The sequence below is a fragment of the Saccopteryx leptura genome, chromosome X, assembly GCF_036850995.1.
Source record: "Saccopteryx leptura isolate mSacLep1 chromosome X, mSacLep1_pri_phased_curated, whole genome shotgun sequence".
NCBI classification, from domain to species: domain Eukaryota; kingdom Metazoa; phylum Chordata; class Mammalia; order Chiroptera; family Emballonuridae; genus Saccopteryx; species Saccopteryx leptura.
In genome coordinates, this window is record NC_089516.1 from 16833677 (window position 1) to 16853493 (window position 19817).

Sequence of the window (19817 nt, forward strand, 5' to 3'; positions counted from 1 at the left end):
GCTCTCTATCTCTATAGATTTGCCTGTTTTGGACATTTCATATAAATAGAATCATACAGTGTGTGATCTTTTGTGTCTGACTTCTTTCATGCAGCATGTCTTCAAGGACCATTCATGTTGTTGTATGCACTAGAAATACTTCATTCTTTTTTATAGCTGAATAGTATTCCATTGAATGGATAGACCACATTTTGTTTATTCATCAGCTGAAAGAGATTGGGCTAGCTGAACAACTTTGGACATGTTATATAACCTCTTTGGGCCTCAGTTTCTTCATCTATAAAATGGTTAGTTCACCTATATCATGGGGTTAAATGAGTTAATATGTATAAGTAGAGCTCTTAAAACAGTGCTCGTACCCAGTCAGGGCTGTAGACTGGTCGTGTGGCTTCTCATTTATACCACTGATTATGTAACAGATTGGTGCCTTTACTTATGTTCCTGGCCTAAGGTATAAAATATTTTTAGAAGTCATTTAAGACATTTATAAGACAATTGGATATTTGACCATTCAAGAAATAATAATTTTTAGGTGCAATATTGTTATTGTGGTTATGTTCTTTTTAAAGGAGATGTAGCTTCAAGAGAGGTGTTTTGAAATATTATGCGTGATATAAAGTGACATGTAGGATTTACTTTAAATTATGCAGAGAGAGGGCAGTGAAAATGATTTGGAATGTGTTGAAAATGGTTGAAGCTGGTAATTGGGACTGTTAGGATTCATTATTCTGTGTTCTGTCTTTTGCATGTGTTTACAACTCTTCATAATAAAGTTGTGAAAACATCTCATTTTTATCATCTCACTGTTTTCTTCACAAATAAAGTCATTAGGTTTTTTTAAAAATTTTTTTTCATTAGGTTTTAGAGAGTTTTTTTTTTCCTTCTTATTCTTCTTTTCCAAGTGAGAGGAGGAGAGATAGAAAGACTCTCACATGCACCCCGACTGGGATCCACCTGGCAACCCCCTTCTCGGGCTGATGCTCTGCCAGTCTGGGGCCATGCTCGCAACTGGGCTATTTTTAGTGCCTAAGGTGGAAGCTCCATGGAGCCATCCTCAGCACCTGGGGCTGATGTACTCGAACCAATTGAGCCATGGTTGTGCGAGGGGAAAAGAGAGAGAGTGAGAGAGAGAGAAGCGGGAGAGGGAGGGGTGGAGAAACAGATGGTCGCTTCTCTGGTGTGCCCTGACTAGGAATCAAACCCAGGACTTCCACACACTAGGCTGATGCTCTGTCACTGAACCAACTGGACAGGATTCATTTTTAGAGAGGTTTTAACCACGAATCGGTACAGCTAGGTAAGTGACAGGGAGCTCTAGGCCACTGTGAGCACTTCCGTGGAGCAGAAGGCAAGCGAGTCCGAGGCGTTGGTGAGGCTGAGGAGGAAGCTGCCGCAACTTGACTCTCGGGAAAAGAATCTGGCTTTGCAGCACTTACTGTCTGTGCCGCTCTTACTGGACTTACTAGCTACTACCTGGTCTTGGCACGAGCTATACTTTTGTTGATCTCTGCAAGATTTGGAATTATTCTTACCCACGTTTGCATCACTCCTCTTAGGGACAGAAATTTTATACCAAAACCTAGCGGAAGATCATCGTGTACAAACCAGTTCAATCAGTATTTGAAAGAAAGAACTTGGGAGTGTCTGCCTGCAGTCTGTCTCACAGCTTCCTGCGCTGTTGTCCTTTGCAGTTGTGGTTTTGTCCATGCGCCAGGCCCCCTCGCCCGCCTCCCTCTTCCTGCGCTCACTCGCAGCCTTCTCTTCACTCTCTTTCCTGCCCCTTTCGTTCTCACCCAGCAAGACGACTGTTGTACCGTGAACAACGTTTACCCCGTCCTCTCACTTAATCATTGCTACCCCTCCTTTGGCATAACTTAAAGCCTGGCTTCCGAGTGAGGCCGAGTCCAATAAAAGCCACCCCAGGTCCCTCTGCCACTCAGAGTGCCACTTCCCCTAACACATGCACGTGCATGCACGCTCCTACCCACATGGGGTAATAAGGAGGAAGGGCTGGCATGTCCCCTGCTCCCTGCTGTATCTTTCAAACCACATTTTTCACTCCTCAACAGCCTCTTCCCTTAGGAAAACAACGCTGGAGGTGGTTTCCGATTATGAAAGTACGCGAACACTTAAAGCAGCTCCCACAGTCAGGTTCTGTGTCCCCTTCATTCCCTGCCTACAGCACGCCTGCGGATACCCTCAGATACGCTCAGCACGCTACATCCATGCGGCTCGTACATGCTTTCTCAGGTGCCCTTGTGTCCCCTCTGCTGAGGTGTATGCTTACTAAGGGTCACTTATTTTGTCCTTAAATTGTAAGTGTTGTGTAAACTGAAGAAACAGGAATACAAACAAGAGCTTCACTTCCATTAAGATTAAGTTGAGCCTGACCAGGCGGTGGCACAGTGGATAGAGCGTTGGACTGTGATGCCGAGGACCCAGGTTCGAGACCCCGAGGTCACCAGCTTGAGCGCGAGCTCATCTGGTTTGAGCAAGGCTCACCAGCTTGAGCCCAAGGTCACTGGCTTGAGCAAGGTGTTACTCAGCCCGCTGAAGGCCCACAGTCAAGGCACATATGAGAAAGCAATCAATGAACAACTAAGATGTGGCAACAAAAAACTGATGATTGATGCTTCTCAAGATTAAGTTGAACACTTTGGAAAGACTTGATGAAGAAGAGTCTCTTAGAAATGTAACGAAATGACTGTGAGCAAGATAACTATTAGGTTACAGGGCAGCACTGAGTAAAAATCTTAGAAGGAATCTGCACTCAAATTGCTTCACAGTTATCTTTAAGTTCAGTACACTTTAAAGAAATAGGAATTGGAATATTCATAGATATATATGATATTGTTTATCTCAGATAGATGACCTGGAACCTGCATTTTAAGTTACATTTACGAACTCATATTTTATGAGTTCCCACTTTATCCAACATTTTTTGTCAATTGTCCAACTCCTGTTCCCAGTTGAGTCAGTTAAGGGGACTAATCCCATGTTACCAAAATAATTTTTAAAATGTGCATTAAAGAAAATTTAGAAAATATGAGCCCTGGCCAGTTGGCTCAGCGGTAGAGCGTTGTCCCGGCCTGTAGAAGTCCCAGGTTTGATTCCCAGTCAGGGCACACAGGAGAAGTGACCATCTGTTCCTCCACCCTTTCCCCCCCTCTCCCCCCCTTCCCACAGCCATGCCTCGAAAGATTTGAGCAAGTTGGCCACAGGTGCTAAGGATGGCTCCATGGCCTTACCTCAGGCACTAAAATAGCTTGGTTGCTGAGCAATGGAAGCAGTGGCCCCAGATGAGCAGAGCATTGCCCTATAGGGGGCTTGCCAGTTGAATCCCAGTTGGGGCACATACAGGAGCCTGTCTGCCTGCATCTCACTTAATTAAAAAAAATGGGAAAAGAGAATAAAAATGACCTGTTTCTATAACCTTGTGAGAACACTGTTTTATACATTTGAGTTCATACCAGATTTACAGATCAGTATAAAACTGCAAATGATTTAAGTTATCTTTGTCTCTATGAAATCCAGTCCTGGTGTATTTCCTGGTCTCTAGCACTAATGCCCATCACACACGACCTTCCTGGGGGAGTTCAGTACCTAACAGTAGTAGCCTCTGTTCTGCCCTCTGTATCAGTATTGTTGGGTCTGCTGTACACATAATCTCTAGATTCAAATCATTTTCCCAGCCAGGTGTGTATAATCTTTATTGTTCAATGTGGCATTAAATCAGTACCTTTCCTACCTTGGCAAAATCGGCCGGGCCACCTAGCAGGAAGCTTGGAGGTCTCTCTTCTCCCTGTAGACTGAAGCAGGTTTAAGTCAGCTTTCTGTTTCATTTCCTGTGGGCTTAGCTTCTGATTTTGGGTGTCACAGTAGCCAAGCAGACACTCTTTCTGGCTTAAATAAGACTGAGATGACAAACAAGGCAGAGAACACCAGTGATCAAAAGGCCTGTAAGTTCTTCTGTTTCTTCTAACAAAAAGGTACTGGAGCATCCACCCCAGTGGGCCTAGTCCTCAGCAGCTCTTCTTCCCGGGACCTGTGAGTGCTGTCAGGGAGAGGAAGAAATGCATGTCAGTTTCCTTGGACTCTTAGTGAAACCTTAACCTCTCTCTTCCTCTTTTTAGAGCATTTGGTATTTTTCAGTAGCTTTTTACCTCCCCCTTATATGCTCTGAGATTTCTGTTAATCTTCTAACTGGGCATCTCTAATATTATATTTTTCTCCTTCCTTTTTTAGGAAGCTTGTTGTAGAGCAGTGGTAGTCAACCTGGTCTCTACCGCCCACTAGTGGGCGTTCCAGCTTTCATGGTGGGCAGTAGCGGAGCAACCGAAGTATAAATAAAAAGATAGATGTAACTATAGTAAGTTGTTTTATAAAGATTTGTTCTGCCAAACTTAGCGAAAATTTGACATAAAGTACTTGTTAAGTAATTATTATTATATGCTTTAACTTGCTGTAACTCTGCTTTATAAATTTTATAAAGTAAAGTTACTTCCCTACTTTATAAATCACCATTACTGTGGAACCGGTGGGCGGTTAGAAAATTTTACTACTAACAGAGATACAAAAGTGGGCGGTAGGTATAAAAAGGTTGACTACCCCTGTTGTAGAGGGAGTAGAGTTGGACTTCTGGTTATAATGACAGCTCTACTATTGATTTTCTCAGCTGCAAAGATCCTGCATGGTTTAAGCTAGCTGGATGTCCAGCCAAGATGAGCCTGTGTGTGGTGTGCGTGCGCCCGCGCATGCTTGCCTATGCGTGCGCACTTGAGTGTGTTACAGTCTTAGAACGCCTTAATGCATTAACAATGATTCCATTCTTAGATCACTTGAGACAGACTATAGAATACTTTTATGTAGAAGGGTAGGGACAATATTTTTATTTTTGACTAGCCAGTTGTATAAATGTGTTAAAGTGGGATGCATCATATATAACATTAATTGAATGTGCAGAACACCGAAGCACGCCTCCTTGCTGCTTATTTAGCACATTAATATCTACCTTCACACATCTGCAAATTATAGACTAGTGCTAGTGAATGTTAGAATTAGTGTTGGAAAGCAGTTTCTGTTATCCTCTGGGAGGTACCTTCCATTATGACCCTTTCCCTCCTTTCTTTGTAAGAAACCAGAAAATAAAATGAAAAATCCCGTGGTAAGACAATTTTAAAGGTACAAACTTAAGTACTCGGTACAAAAGTCACCTCTCACAGCGATGTTGGCTTGCCTATGTTGTTCCTAAATGCTATTATTGCTTAGCATAATAGCATACAAATGGTATTGGAAAGTGTGTTATTATGTGGTTCAGAAATAATGTCTTGTGCTCTCACCTAGGGCTCTTCAGGTTGCAAGTAACAGAGACCCACTCACTCTGGCTCCAGAAACAGGTTTATTGAAACAGCTTAGTAGGTCCCGTGGTAATCTGGGGGCAAGGAGCACTTCGCAGTTGGAGCTGTAGAAATTGCAAGTAGGAAACATAAAAGGAGGGTGTTTTCTGTATCTTTGCAACTGGAATTGCCAGGTCCTGGCTTGTCTGCCTTTCTCTCTTGTCCATAGACTGGCGGACTTGTTTAGGGCAATGATGGCCACTCCAAGCCTTCTAGGTGATGATAACTCTCTGTGTATCCTTTTGTCTTCTGCCCTGCCTGAGTCTCGATCCTAAATTCTCAGAAGAGTAATTTAATTGGCTCAGCCTATCTTTCTGCCCATGACCACAGGTTTCAGGATTTTCGTCAGCCTGTAGACTGGTTTCCCTTACATTAGATGCTCTGTGCCCTGGTTCTCCAGCTGGCTGTGGTCTGCAGGGCAAGAGAGGGTCCAGTACTTAACATTTTAAAAACCTGGTGGTTCCCACTTGGGATGGGTTTTGGGTAGAAGAATGATGATGGATACAGCTCATTAGAATTGCTTTGTGACTTAAAAAGGTCACTGAAAAGCAGCACCTCTTTGACTTTGCAGTGCTTTGCGGTCATTTCCATTACCCTGTCCTGGCAGTGGCTTCTTAGACTTAAGCTTCACGGTTTTATGTATCCTGTTAGACCCCAGGTAGGGGACCTTGACACCTTCATGTTTGTTTTTCCAGCACTCACTCAAATTCATCCTTGTCCAGCCTCCTGTAAGATATTTTTAAATGACCAATTATGTGTATTCACCATAGAGGCCAATTTTGATAGCAGAGTTTTATGGTGAATTTGGAAGAGGAAAATTTCTAATAAAAATTAGTAAAATAATCTCTATAATATATTAGATTTTCCTGTGTGCTTTTTCTTAAATTAATTCCTGGATAGGTTGGATCTGTTTGGCTAGTTGCTTGGTGAACCTTTGCCCTATTCTTTATGAACTTGGCTTTTTTTTTTTTTTTTTTTGTATTTTCTGAAGTTAGAAATGGGGAGGCAGTCAGACAGACTCCTGCATGCACCCGACCGGGATCCACCTGGTATGCCCACCAGGGGGCGATGCTCTGCCCATCTGGGACGTTGCTCTGTTGCAACCAGAGCCATTCTAGCGCCTGAGGCAGAGGCCATGGAGCCATCCTCAGCACATGGGCCAACTTTGCTCCAATGGAGCCTTGACTGCGGGAGGGGAAGAGAGAGACAGAGAAGAAAAAGGGGGGGTGGAGAAGCAGATGGGTGCTTCTCCTGTGTGCCCTGGCCGGGAATTGAACCCGGGACTCCTGCACACCAGGCCGACGCTTTACCACTGAGCCAACCAGCCAGGGCCAATGAACTTGGCCTTTTAAAGAAATAGTCTTAGATGTTCACATATTGAGTATTTAGCCTGGGGAAGTACACATGTGCCACACCTACAGTTTTGTTAGTTAATTTATAATCAATATCTTATTGTCCTTGAAAACAGATCCTTAAAACTACAGCATTTATGTTCAGTGGAAGTAATAATCATTTCCTAACATTTCCTTTTATTTTATTTAAGTGAGAGGAGGGGAGATAGAGAGACAGACTCTGGCATGCACCCTGACCGGGATCCACCTGGCAACCCTCATCTAGGGCCCATGCTTGCAACTGAGCTATTTTTAGCACCTGAGACAGAGGCTCTATACTCAGTGCCCAGGGCTGATGCACTCAAATTAATTGAGCTATGACTATGGGAGGGGGAGAGGGAGAGGGAGAGGGAGAGGGTGAGAAGAGGAGAAGCAGATGGTTACTTCTCCTGTGTGCCCTCACCGGGAATTGAACCCAGGACTTCCACATTCTGGGTCGATGTTCTACCATTGAGCCAACTGGCCAAGGCCTCCTAATATTTCCTTTTAAAGATTGGTGGTAAATATTGACTCAGATACATTGCAGATAAAAGTAATTTGGTAAATTATCATATTTATAACTTTTGTTTTCTAATTAAAAATAGAATAGTCTTCCCTAACCAGGTGGTGGCACAGTGGATAGAGCATTGGCCTGGGATTCTGAGGACCCAGGTTCCAAACTTCGAGGTCTCCAGCTTGAGTGCAGGGTTACCAGCTTGAGCATGGAATCACAGACATGACCCCAAGGTTGCTGGCTTGAGCCCAGGGTCACTGGCTTGAGCAAGATGTCACTCACTGGCTTGGCTAGAATCCCTTGGTCAAGGCATGTATGAGAAAGCAATCAGTGACGAACTAAGGTGCCACCACAGAGAATTGGTGCTTCTCTCTCCCTTGCTGTCTTCCTGTTCCTGTCTGTCTCTTGCTAAAAAATAAAATAAAAATAAAGTCTTATTTGAAAGCTTGTGGTAAGCAGAACTTACATTTTACTCTAGAATAAAAGAAATGAAATTATAAGCCAATAGTTGAATTTTGTGATATTTTAAAGCTTTTTAATTTTGATGTTAGCTCACTTAAACAGAAGTGAAGTAGAAGTTTGAGTGTATCTGTGCTGTTCCACACCCTAAGACCCCAGGATTGTCCATGTCCTGGGAGAGACAGTGACAGAATCAGCCTCAACTCTCTGGGCAGGTGCTCTCTAAATCCAGCTTCTCTTCAGAATTACTTAGTTTTTAAAAATGTAGATTCCCAGGCCTCCACACAGACCTACTGTATCAGAATCTCCAGAGGTTCTTTTTGTAATCTGTATTTTTGAAAAAAACCTGGTAGTCGATTCCATATACATCCAGGCTTGGGAACCACACAAGCCCTCTACTTCCCAGTCTGACGAAAAAGAACATCTCTCATCAGTATAATTGATTGCACCTTGAGAACTTTCTCATGGGCAAGAGGATTGTCCTGTTTATCAACTGCTTGCTAGCTGTGTGCCGCATCCGGGGTAATGTGATGTCTTCTGGGAATTAAGAAAAATGCATGTGAATGTAGATTTTACTATTACTGCCCCCAAAATACTTCACTGGCTGATGTGTGTGAGTCTTATGTGGTGTTTTGAGGTTTTCAGGGATCATAATGCATTTCTTTTTTATTTTAGAGAGAGAAGTAAGGAGAGAGAAAGAGAGAGAGAAAGATATATTTGTTCCGTTTGATTATGCACTCATTGGTTGATTCTGTATGTGCCCTGGCCAGGGATGGAACCCACAACCCTGGCATATCTAGATGACACTCTAACCGACTGAGCTACCTGGCCAGGGCCCATAACACAATGTTTAACTACAGCTGATACACCATAATTTGTTATGATGCTTTAAAAATTCTTATTCATGTGTGGTTTTAAGAACTACACTGGGTGTTGAGTCCTGCTGCTTCTACCTGGCTCTACCATCTCTTCCACATGTTACATTTGTGTAATACTTTTTTCTAACAATGCCATTATAATCTCATGCCACTGGGCCAAGCAAATGCCACAAGGAGCTAGCACATTTAGCGGTTTCTTTTCCTTTTATAGTGAATGGAAGAATGATGTCAAAACACCATTAATGGTGTTACATACTTGGAGGAGTTGTTTTGCGGAAATGTATTGACTTTGTATGTAGCTAACAAACGGAGTGTCGTTTTCAGATACCAGGATGTGTTGGTTTAAGTGAAGTGGCCCTGGAAGCTCTTGGCCAGTTTTGCTATTGTGTCACTAGGTGGAGATGTAGCATTGTTTGATGGTGTAGCCAACGCAGGAAGAGTACGCCTTGATCTCTTTTTACAAAAGTTCTTTACAGATATTTGATGAGGTTTATGATACCCTAGGAAAACCCCTGCAAATGTAATAGAATTCTAAATTTTAATTTTCTAGGGTTTAAATTAAGTTCAACTTTAGTGTCGATTTCATACCGATCAACTCGTTTTTTTTCTCTTATTCACATTTCCTCATTATTTCATTTTGTCAGTTATTCTAATGTCTCTGATTTTCTAATAGTGGTTTAATTCTAAAACTTTAATAGGATAATTAGAATTTTTATTCTGAGGTCAAATAGTTATATAAAATTTAAATTTTGTAGCAATATGAGGTCAGTGAACCAAAACTTACAGTCTGAACATATCCAAATCTTATCTTTGTATTATTTTAAGTCGATATGTCAAATTTTAACATATTTAAATTTTATGGGCTTATTTTTTACCTTTTCTTTTTTAAAAAATGTTTATTTTATTGATTTCAGAGAAGAGAGGAAGGGGGAGAGAGAGACAGGACGTTGATCTGTTCCTGTATGTGCCCTGACTGGGGATCAAACTGGCAACCTCTACATTTTAGGACGATGCTCTTAACCGAGCTATCCAGTTAGGGCATTTAAAAAAATTTTTTATTCCTTCTCTCATTCTCTTATATCCGGAGTCTTAAGCATCTGCACAGTACTGTTGTCGGTAACGTGAAAGAAATATGAGCCTGTCTCCGAAGAGATGATATTTGGTTGAGGGCATTGCAAACACGCCATGAATTGTTTGAAAGTCATTTAAGTATCTGACCTTTATAAATTGTAAAGGTGAAACTAAAAAAAAAATAAAAACCTTCTCACTTTGGAAAACAGTCTGGCTTTTTCGCAAATGTCCACATGATCAAGCAGTTTTCCTCTGCTAAGTATATACCCAAGAAAAATGAAAACGTATATTCATAAAAAAAAGTGAATATGGATGTTCATAGCATCATTATTCGTAATAGCCAAAAAGAGGAAACCATCCGAATGTCCATCAGTGGGCGAATGGATAAACAAGATGTGGTGTACTTGTGCAATGGAATGTTATTCAGCAATACAGAAGGGTGCAGTTCTGACATGTGGTACAACATGGATGACCCTTGAAAACGTTGAGTGAAAGAAGCCAGTCTCCAAAGATCACATACCAGGTTCCATTTATACGAACTACCAAGAATAACAAATCTAACGACACAGAGGAACTCCGTGGTTGCTTAGGGCCGGGTGGGGGGGAGTGGCTGTTGGTTGTGGCGTTTCTTTCTGGGACGATGAAAATGGAAGGTTGATCTCAGCGAGGACTGCACAGCTCTGTGAGCACAGAAAAGCCATTGAGTTGTACGTGCACTTAAATGGACGATTTGTGTAGTACTTTCAGAAAGCCATTTTTAAAGAAGTAAATTATCAAAAGGCCTCAATTTTTTCAAACTAAGGAATATTGACCATCTAACAGGCACATACTAAGTTCTATGTGAGTAACAAAACAAGTGTAAGACAAACGCTGACCTCAAATTGTTTATAGTTCAGGAGTAAAGGCATGCGTGCAGTATATGATTATGCATTATTGCTTTCTGAAATTGTTCCCCATCTTTGAGGTGTGACTTTGTGAATTCTCCCTCCCAGCGATCTCTGTAATGGCTCTGATTGTCTTACTGTATGTCTTTCTCTCTCCTTTCAAAAGCAAACTGTTGCTCCTCAGACTTTGATGGAAATCAACCCCAACCTGGTTACCTTTGAGTAACTTAAAGGACTTTTTTTTTTTAACACTGGTTTTAATCTAGTGAAGGCAGAAACCTGCAGGAAGTCTTTTTTTAATGTTTATTTTATTGATCTTAGAGAGAGTGGGAGGTGGGGAGAGAGAGAGAGAGACAGGAGCCTCGATCTGTTCCTATATGTGCCCTGACTGGGGATCGAACTGTCAACCTTTGTATTTCAGGACGATGCTCTAACCAACTGAGCCATCTGGCCAGGACAACTTAAAGGACATTTTATTACTTTTATGTTTTAATTTTTTTGTATTTTTCCGAAGTGAAAAGGTGGGGGGGGGGGCGGCAGACAGATAGACTCCCGCATGCACCCGACTGGGATCCAACCGGCATGCCCACCAGGGGGCGATGCTCAGCCCCTCTGGGGCGTTGCTCTGCTACAGTCGGAACCATTCTAGTGCCTGAGTCAGAGGCCATGAAGCCATTCTCATCACCCAGGCCAACTTTGCTCCAATGGAGCCTTGGCTGCGGGAGGGTAAGAGAGAGATAAAGAGAAAGGAGAGGGGGAAAGGTGGAGAAGCAGATGGGCGCTTCTCCTGTGTGTCCTGGCCAGGAATTGAACCTGGGACTTCCGGATGCCAGACCAGTGCTCTACCGCTGAGCCAACCGGCCAGGGCTTAAAGGACATTTTAAAGCTATGGTAGTACCTTCAATAGTTTAGAGTGTGTGGTTCACAGAAACTCATTCATTCAGCAAACACTTTTTGATGTTTCATTTACAAATAATTGACAGATCTTAAGACTGTTGGCATTAATATCTTTCAATTTACAATAAATATCATTTTGCTATAATTTAGTCAGGCTGCATGGTGTTCAGAAGTCTAGTCTTGAGTTTATAGATTTTCATGAAAAATGCCTTCTAGGAATATTTAAAAGTTAAACAAATAAATGTGTGTTTAGTATAGAGCAAGCCATATTGTCATTAGTGTAGTATTTTGATGTTATTGTGGTCATTAAAACTTTAAAGAAGGAGAAATTTTGGTTCAGTCATAGTATTTCTATGAAAGCCAAAAAGGCTATTTTCTTTAAGTGAGAGATGGGGAAATAGTGAAACAGACTCCCACATGTGCCCTGACTGGGATCCACCTGGCAGCCCCCGTCTGGGGCTGATGCTTGAATCAACCGAGCTGTCCTCAGTGCTTGAGGCCATGCTCAAACTAAAGCCACTGGCTGCGGAGGGGAAAAGAGAGAGAAGGGGGAGAAAAACAAATGTTTATTTCTCATGTGTACCCTGACCGGGGATTGAACCCGGGACGTCTGTACACCAGGTCGATGCTCTATCCAGTGATCCAACCGGCCAGGGCCACTTTTTTTTAAAGGCAGTAGTTGAATTCTAAATCCATCAGTTTATCAGTTGTCCTTGTTTGCTTATATATTATGTCTGTCTTTCTCTGTGCCTGTGTCATTAGTGTAGCAGCTAACCGTTTTTTTCTTTCTTTGCAGATGCATATGAAACCGCCAAGTTGCTCTGTGAACAGTATTATATGGTAGCTCCAGAACTGGAAATTGAAGAATTCAATGGTAAAAGAATAATTTTAAACTTAAATACAAAGATGTTGACTAAAAACTGATTATACCTGAGCTATATTTCTGTGAGATCCCAAAATTGGGCTGATTTAAAAAATCTTTTATGTATTTTTTAAAACCTTCTTTATATCTGTGGTCAACTAGGTATATTGTTATGAGTTTTTATATAGGAATGTGTAATCTATTAGAACTTAAAGTTCTTGGAACAAAAGTAATCCAGTAGAAAATGCACAACGGTATAAAATAGGCTATTCAAAATAGCAAATGCAAACCTATGGAAAATTGTTTAATTTTATTAATCGAAGAAGTACAAACAAAAAGAGAAATGCCATTTTTGTCTTTAAAATGGGAATGAGTAAAACATTTTATTGCTTTGAATTGGTGCGCAGAAATACTTTCTTACAAACACTTAACAGATTTCTAGTATAAGTTTAAATTGGTACAGCCTGTCTCAAAAATTGTTTCCAATATTTTTTTCTTTGACCCAGTAAGTTAATTAGTAATAGTCATATTGTTTGATTCAGGAATTTAAACTCCAGGTAATTTATTATAAGAAATTAGAGATATGCATAATTGTATGTACAAGAATGATGATCTGGTTTTCTTAAGGAGAAAAATTAGAAAATCCAAGTTTTCTACAACAGAGGACATTTAAGTGAATTGTGGTACACTCATAAGGTAGAACACTATGCAGCTCTTTGAAATAACATTTTAAAGCCTTGGCTAGGTAGCTCAGTTGATTAGAGCATCGTCCCAATACACCAAGGTTGTGGGCTTGATCCCTAGTCAGGGCACATACAAGAATCAATCAATGCCTGACCAAGGTGGTGGTGCAGTGGATAGAGCACCAGCCTGGGACACTGAGAACCAGGTTTGAAACCCCAAGGTCGCCGGCTTGAGTGCGGGGTTGCTGGCTTGAGCGTGGGATCATAGACATGACCCCAAGGCTGCCGGCTTGAGCCCAAGGTCGCTGGCTTGAGCTGGCGCTCCCTGGTCAAGGCACGTATAAGCAAGCAATCAATGAACAACTGAGGTGCCACAACAAAGAATTGATGCTTCTCATCTCTTTCCCTTCCTGTCTATCCTCTCTCTCTCTAAAAAAAATGAATCAACGAATGCATAGATAAATGCAAATCAATGTTTCTCTCTTTCTCTCTCTCTAAAATCAATTGATAAAAACCATAAATAAAATCATGCTTTAAAATATAGGCTATAAAAGTGAATTTCTAGCACCTAGATAGAAACAACAGCTGTGTGGATAGCACAGTTATAGCTGACCTTTATATGAATTGTATGAGTCTGTATTTCCATGTTACTTTTTTTATTGTAAGTTACCCCACAAATGACACAGTTGTTGTAAAAATACAAACAATACAGAATTGTAGAGTAAAAAGCGAAAGTCTCCACTGCTGTCTCAGTCCCATAGAGAGCTTTGTTTTTTATGTAAATGGGGTGGAAACTATTCATGTTCTACAATGTATTTTTTACTTTGCTTTGAAGATCTTTTCCTATATTGTCATTTAGAGATTATCCATTAATGTAGATTGCCATAATTTATTTAATCATTTCCCAGTGAAGATGTGTGTGTGTGTGTGTGTGTGTGTGTGTGTGTGTGTGTGTGTGTGTGTGTGTGTTTGGAGGGTGGGAAAATTTGTGAACATGTAAAAGTAGTTCTGTACGTTCGATTCCTAGAAGTAGAATGCCTGAGTCTTAGGGTATGGGCATTTACAATTAAAGATAAACCAAATTCCCTCTCAAAATGTATCAAAACTGTATTCCTCTTATAAAGAGTTCAAAATGCGAAAAAGACTTCAGGCTGTGGTTATAAGACATTTGCCCCTGCGTTCTGCCAGAAGGTATGGGATCAAAGCTGCTTTCAAAGTCTGTTGGGCTCTCTAAGAGTGGTGGCCCTGCTCTGAATCCGGACTTGGCTTGAGTGTCCCTGAGCAGAAGCATCTTATTAATATTCTCTCTTTCTTCCTCTTGGCTAGTAGGGCCTGACCTCACTGTCCAGCCTTCCGTCCTCCCTCTCTGAAGGCCAGAGCAGCGAGCCTGTTCTTGCTGATTCCCAGGTGCCAGCTGTGCCTGCGGGTTCCCTCTTAGCGGGCTGTCCCGCTGGGCACTGCGCCCGGCCTGGGAGGAGAGCTTTATGACCATTTTTGGCACTGTCTTATGCATGATTTTCGAAGCCTTTTTTTCCATCGCTAACATCAGTGAATGCTGGTGGTGACAGGCAGCCTGTAGTTTCCTGTTGCTTTGGGTAATGTATTTATGATTTATATTTTTGATTTCTTGAATGTCAAAGCTCTTTGTGAGCTCAGTGAATGAGTCTTTTCTCTCTGGTGCGCTCCGTTAGAGATGCAGGTCGGAGGTTGGTCTTGAACATCTTAAGTAGCTACTATCGCCTCCTAATGAGAGAAAGTGCACGTGAGTCTTCCCAGCATGACGCTGAGTGTTTTAGGGGAGGGTCGCCAGCCCCAGGCACTTAGGGATTTCTGCGCTGAGATTGCTGCCCTCTGCTCCGCACTCACAAGAGGAAGGCTGCCATTAACCGAAACGAACAATTTGTGCTACCCGAGAATTTAGGTTCTGTTAGTTTGAAATACCACCTTTTTTCTCTGAAAATTTTTTTCTTTTCCATTGTAGACCCCTGAGAAAATGGTAGACAGGGTGACGGAGAGCCTACTGTGAGAACAGCCCAGTGATTTCCAGTCCTCACTAGGGTTCTGAACACTGGGGACCAGTGAGAGTAAACGTGCTTTGTTATCCTCTCCGCAACACATTTAACAGGAGCCTTCAAAATAAGAGAAGTTGCCTTCCTCTCTCTGTCTCTCTCTAAAAAAAAAAAAAAAAAAATTATGAAAGTTAAGCCCTGGCCGAGTAGCTGTTGGTCAAGCGTCAGCCTGGAATGCGGGGTTGCCGGTCTGATCCCCGGTCAGGGCACAGACGGGAGCGGCTCCATGTTCCTGTCTCTCTCTCTCCCCCTGCCTCTGTCTCTCTCAACCCACGTGGGTTCTTCCGAAGACAGGGAGCCATTTCATCCCACCTGCCCTCATTTCTCTTGAGAAATCAGTTGTCAAGACAGTAAGTAAATAAACATTTCTAATTGACCCTTTCTGCATCCGTAAGGCGCGGCAGCGTGGCTTAGGGCAAACGTGAACTGTGTAGCTAGCCAGGCTGCAGGAGTCTGGATTCTGCCCCTTACCCGTGGCTCAGATTCCTCTGCACCTGTCCCGGCTTCCTCAGCCATAGCTCACCCTGTGGGGCAATGAAAGTCATGTTTCTGGGGCCTCAAATGCAGCACCGGACGATACTGGAGAGTTTACAAAGGGTGGCCACCAGAAGTCAGGGCTGACCCGGGAAAGATAAGGCTGTTGGCTACTGCTTGTATCTTATGTCATTTCTAGATTAGGCTTCCTGTGAAGGGGTTGGTTTATAGCTTTAGGTTTGGTGGGAAACCAAAATTTCAATTCATACCGTGTATATTTTGTTAGAAGAGGTTACATAGATAAAGATACGTGTCTCTCCTGGGATCGCTGACCTCTGGCTTCCCAATATTGGATACCTTTATGGATAGTTTCAGAGAAGTGGTTCTATATAAAAATGGAAAAGCCATTACTGTTAGCTCCATTAATACTGTAGAAATTAACTTTTCAGTCATGGTAACAGACTGCATTTACTGACTGCTTACAGTGTGGTAGGCTTGTGTAAACGAATTTATCACTATGATCTTATTTAATCCTTATGTTAACCCAGTGAGGTATGTTCTGTGCCGTTTCAGAAATGGAATGCCGAGCTGCAGATGGGTTAAGTACCTGCTAATATATCTATTAAATGCCTAAGTCAGGACTTGGTCCCAGTGTGACTTTGAACCACACTACATATTATCTCCCATAGCCTTCCTTATACATTGACTTTGGGAATCGATTAACCATCTCTAAGTGTCTAGCTACCTGTTCTCTCTCTTTCCTTTTTTCATCTCCTGTTACAGCTGGTCCTTTTCCCCCTTAGAAATGTTTTTAATTTTTTATTTTCAATTACAGTTTACATTTGGTATTACTTTGTATTGGTTTCAGGTGTTCGTCCTAGTGGTCAGTCATAGACTCTACACAGTGTCCCCCTGGTATTTCCAGTACCCACCTGGCACCGTACAGAGTTATGACAATATTATTGTCTATATTCCCTGCGCTGTGCTCACTTCCCTGTGACTGTTCTGTAACTGCCTACTGTACTTCTCAGTCCCTTCCCCTTTGTGCCCGATCTCCTGAACTCCGCTCCCCTCTGGCAGCCACCAGCCTGCTCTCTGTATCTATGAGTCTGTTTCTGTTTTGTGTGTCTATTTGTATTCTTTATATCCCATATATAAGTGAAATCATATGGTATTTGTCTTTCTTTACTGACTTATTTCACTTATAATAACACTCTCCAGGTCGATTCATGCTGTCACAAATGGTAAGATTTTATTCTTTTTTATGGCCACAGTTGACATACAATATTGTATTAGTTTCAGGTGTACAACCCAGTGATTCGACATTACATAACTTACAAAGTGATCATCTTGATAAATCTTGTACACATATGACACCATACATAGTTATTAGAATATTATTTACTAGGCCCTGGCTGGTGGGTCTGGTTAGAGTGTCAGCCTGGCGTATAAATATCCTGGGTTCAATTCCCAGTCAGGGCACACATGAGAAATGACCATCTGCTTCTTTCCCCTCCCTCTTCCCCTTCTCTCCCTCTTCCCCTCACGCAGCCAGTGTCTCAGTTGGTTCCAGCATGGCCCCAGGCGCTGAGGGTAGCTCCTTCGAGCACGTCAGTGTCAGGTGCTAAAAATAGCTCAGTACTTGAGCATTGGTCCCAGACAGGGTTGCCAGGTGGATCCCGGTCAGGGTGCATGGGGGAGTCTGCCTCACTATCTCCCCTGCTCTCACCTGAAAAGAAAAAGTATTATTTACTATATTCCTTATACTGTAGTTTAGATCCCTGTCACTATTCTGTAACAACCAGTCTGTACTTCTTAATCCTTTCACCTTTTCCACCCAGCTCCCCACGCCCTCTCCCCTCTGGCAACTGTCAAAATGTTCTCTGGATCTGTGAGTCTGTTTCTGTTCTGCTTGTTCACTTATTTTGTTTTATAGATTCAGTCGTTGATTGATATGTACTTATTGCCATTTTACTATTCATATTTTTTATCTTCTTAAAGAAAGCCTTTAACATTTTATGTAATACTGGTTTGGTGGTGATAAACTCCTTTAACTCTTTCTTGTCTGGGAAGCTCTTTATATGACCTTTGATTCTAAATGATAGCTTTGCTAGGTGGAGTGATTTTGGTTGTAGGTTCTTACTTTACATCACTGGTGAATGTTTCTTGACAATTTCTTCTGGCCTGCAAAGTTTCTGCTGAGAAATTAGCTGACAGTCTTATGAGAGCTCTCTTCTTGGTAACTAACTGCTTTTAAGATTCTTTCTTTGTCTTGAACCTTTTGTATTTTAATTATGCTGGGTCTTGGTGTGGGCCTCTTTGGGTTCATCTTGTTTGGGACTCTCTGTGCTTCCTGGACTTGTGTGTCTATTTTTGTTGTTGTTGTTGTATTTTTCTGAAGCTGGAAGTGGGGAGGCAGTCAGACAGACTCCCGCATGCACCCGACCGCGATCCACCCGGCATGCCCACCAGGGGGCGATGCTCTGCCCATCCGGGGCGTCGCTCTGTCGCAACCAGAGCCACTCTAGTGCCTGGGGCAGAGGCCACAGAGCATCCCCAGCGCCCGGGCCATTTTTTGCTCCAATGGAGCCTTGGCTGTGGGAAGGGAAGAGAGAGACAGAGAGGAAGGAGAGGGGGAGGGGTGGAGAAGCAGATGGGCACCTCTCTTGTGTGCCCTGGCCGGGAATTGAACCCGGGACTCCTGCACGCCAGGCCGACGCTCTACCATTGAGCCAACCAGCCAGGGCTGTGTGTCTATTTTTTTCAACAGGTTAGGGAAGTTTTCCTTCATAATTTTTTCACATAAGTTTTCAATTTCTTGCTCTCTCTCTTCTCCTTCTGGCACCCCCATGATGCGAATGTTGGTACATTTGAAGTTGTCTCGGGTTTTTAACCATCCTCATTATCTTGGATTCTTTTTTCTTTTTGCTGTTCTGATTGAGTGTTTTCTGCTTCCTTATCTTCTAAATCTCTGGTTTGATCCTCTGCTTTATCTACTCTACTGTCAATTCCCTGTAATGTATTCTTCATTTCTAACTGGTTCTTTTTTTATGTTTTCTAGTTCTGTTTTTTATGTTTCCTATCTTTTTGCTGAAGTTCTCACTAATTTTATCTACTCTTCCCCTAAGTTCGCTAAGCATATTTATAACCAGTGTCTTTTTAACTCGGCATCTAGTAGATTGCTTGTCTCCATTTTGTTTAGTTCTTTTAATGAAGTTTTGTTTTGTTCTTTCATTTAGGACATGTTTTTTTTCATCTCTTCATTTTGGCAACATCCTGTGTTTGTTTCTATGTATTAGATAGAGCTGCTCCATCTCCTGGGCTTGGTAGGATGTCCTTATGTAGTAGGTGTCCTGTAGGGTCCAGTGGCACAGCCTCCCCCAATCACCTGAGCTGGGCACTCTTTGTGAGCCCCTCATTATGGGCAGTGTACACCCTCCGGTTGTAGTTGAGCCTGGATTATGGCTGGTACTTCAATGGGACGGATTTACCCCCAGGCTGTTTGGCAATAAGGACTGGCTGTGACCACTGTGGAAGACCAGCTGTGCACCCCACAGAGCAGGATTTGCATCAGTGGGGCTTTTGTGCCTGTTGAGTCTGCCCCTTGAGTGTGTCCCTTGTTGAGAAGGTTGAGTGGTGCTTTGACGTGGTCTGAAGCTCTCCACTGGTTGCGCTGGTTCTGGGGCCTGCCAGAGGTGCAGGCCAAAGTCGGCCATTGCATTGTGTTCTTCCCGGGGACCCCCAGCATGAGCTACAAAGTGGTCTGCATATGGTTGCTTCTTGTATTGGGCTTGCAGGTGCCCGGGAGAGGCCAAGCTGCACACCAAGGCCGGCTGCCGTTAGTGTCGGGCCTGGGGCCACCAGTGAGACGTACAGGGTGTGTCTAAGCAGATGCTGCCAGTTTGAGAGATTTTTAAAAGTCTGAAGAATAAACCAAGACGGGCCATTTATACGGAAAGGCCACTGGAAACAGCTTGGGTGGGCCCACAAGTTAGATGGGGCAGGGCCTCGGGGAATCACCAGGGTGGGGGAGCTGGGGGAGCCAGGCTGATGGAGACTCGGGTATGGTGCCCACCTGGCAGCTCTGTTGAAGTAGGGGAGGGTCTCAGATAAGGAACAAGGCCTTCTGTCTGGGAGAAAGCTGCCCTCCAGCTCTCATCTTGCCGTCAGACAATTCACTTCTTCTCTATATATCCCTGGTGACTTTAGAGCTGCTGCCCCAGTGCTGGAGTTCAGAGGGAGTGAGTCTGAGCAAGTCTG

At 42.8% G+C, this 19817-nt stretch overlaps 1 protein-coding gene across 1 annotated transcript in view; it reads left to right on the forward strand.

Moving 5' to 3' along the window:
- PDK3 (pyruvate dehydrogenase kinase 3) overlaps positions 1–19817 on the forward strand; it is a 52261-nt gene that overhangs the window by 9754 nt on the left and 22690 nt on the right. Inside the window, exon 3 of the mRNA XM_066357717.1 lies at positions 12266–12343. Coding sequence (XP_066213814.1) covers positions 12266–12343 — 78 coding nt within the window. The remainder of the gene's footprint in view (positions 1–12265; positions 12344–19817) is intronic.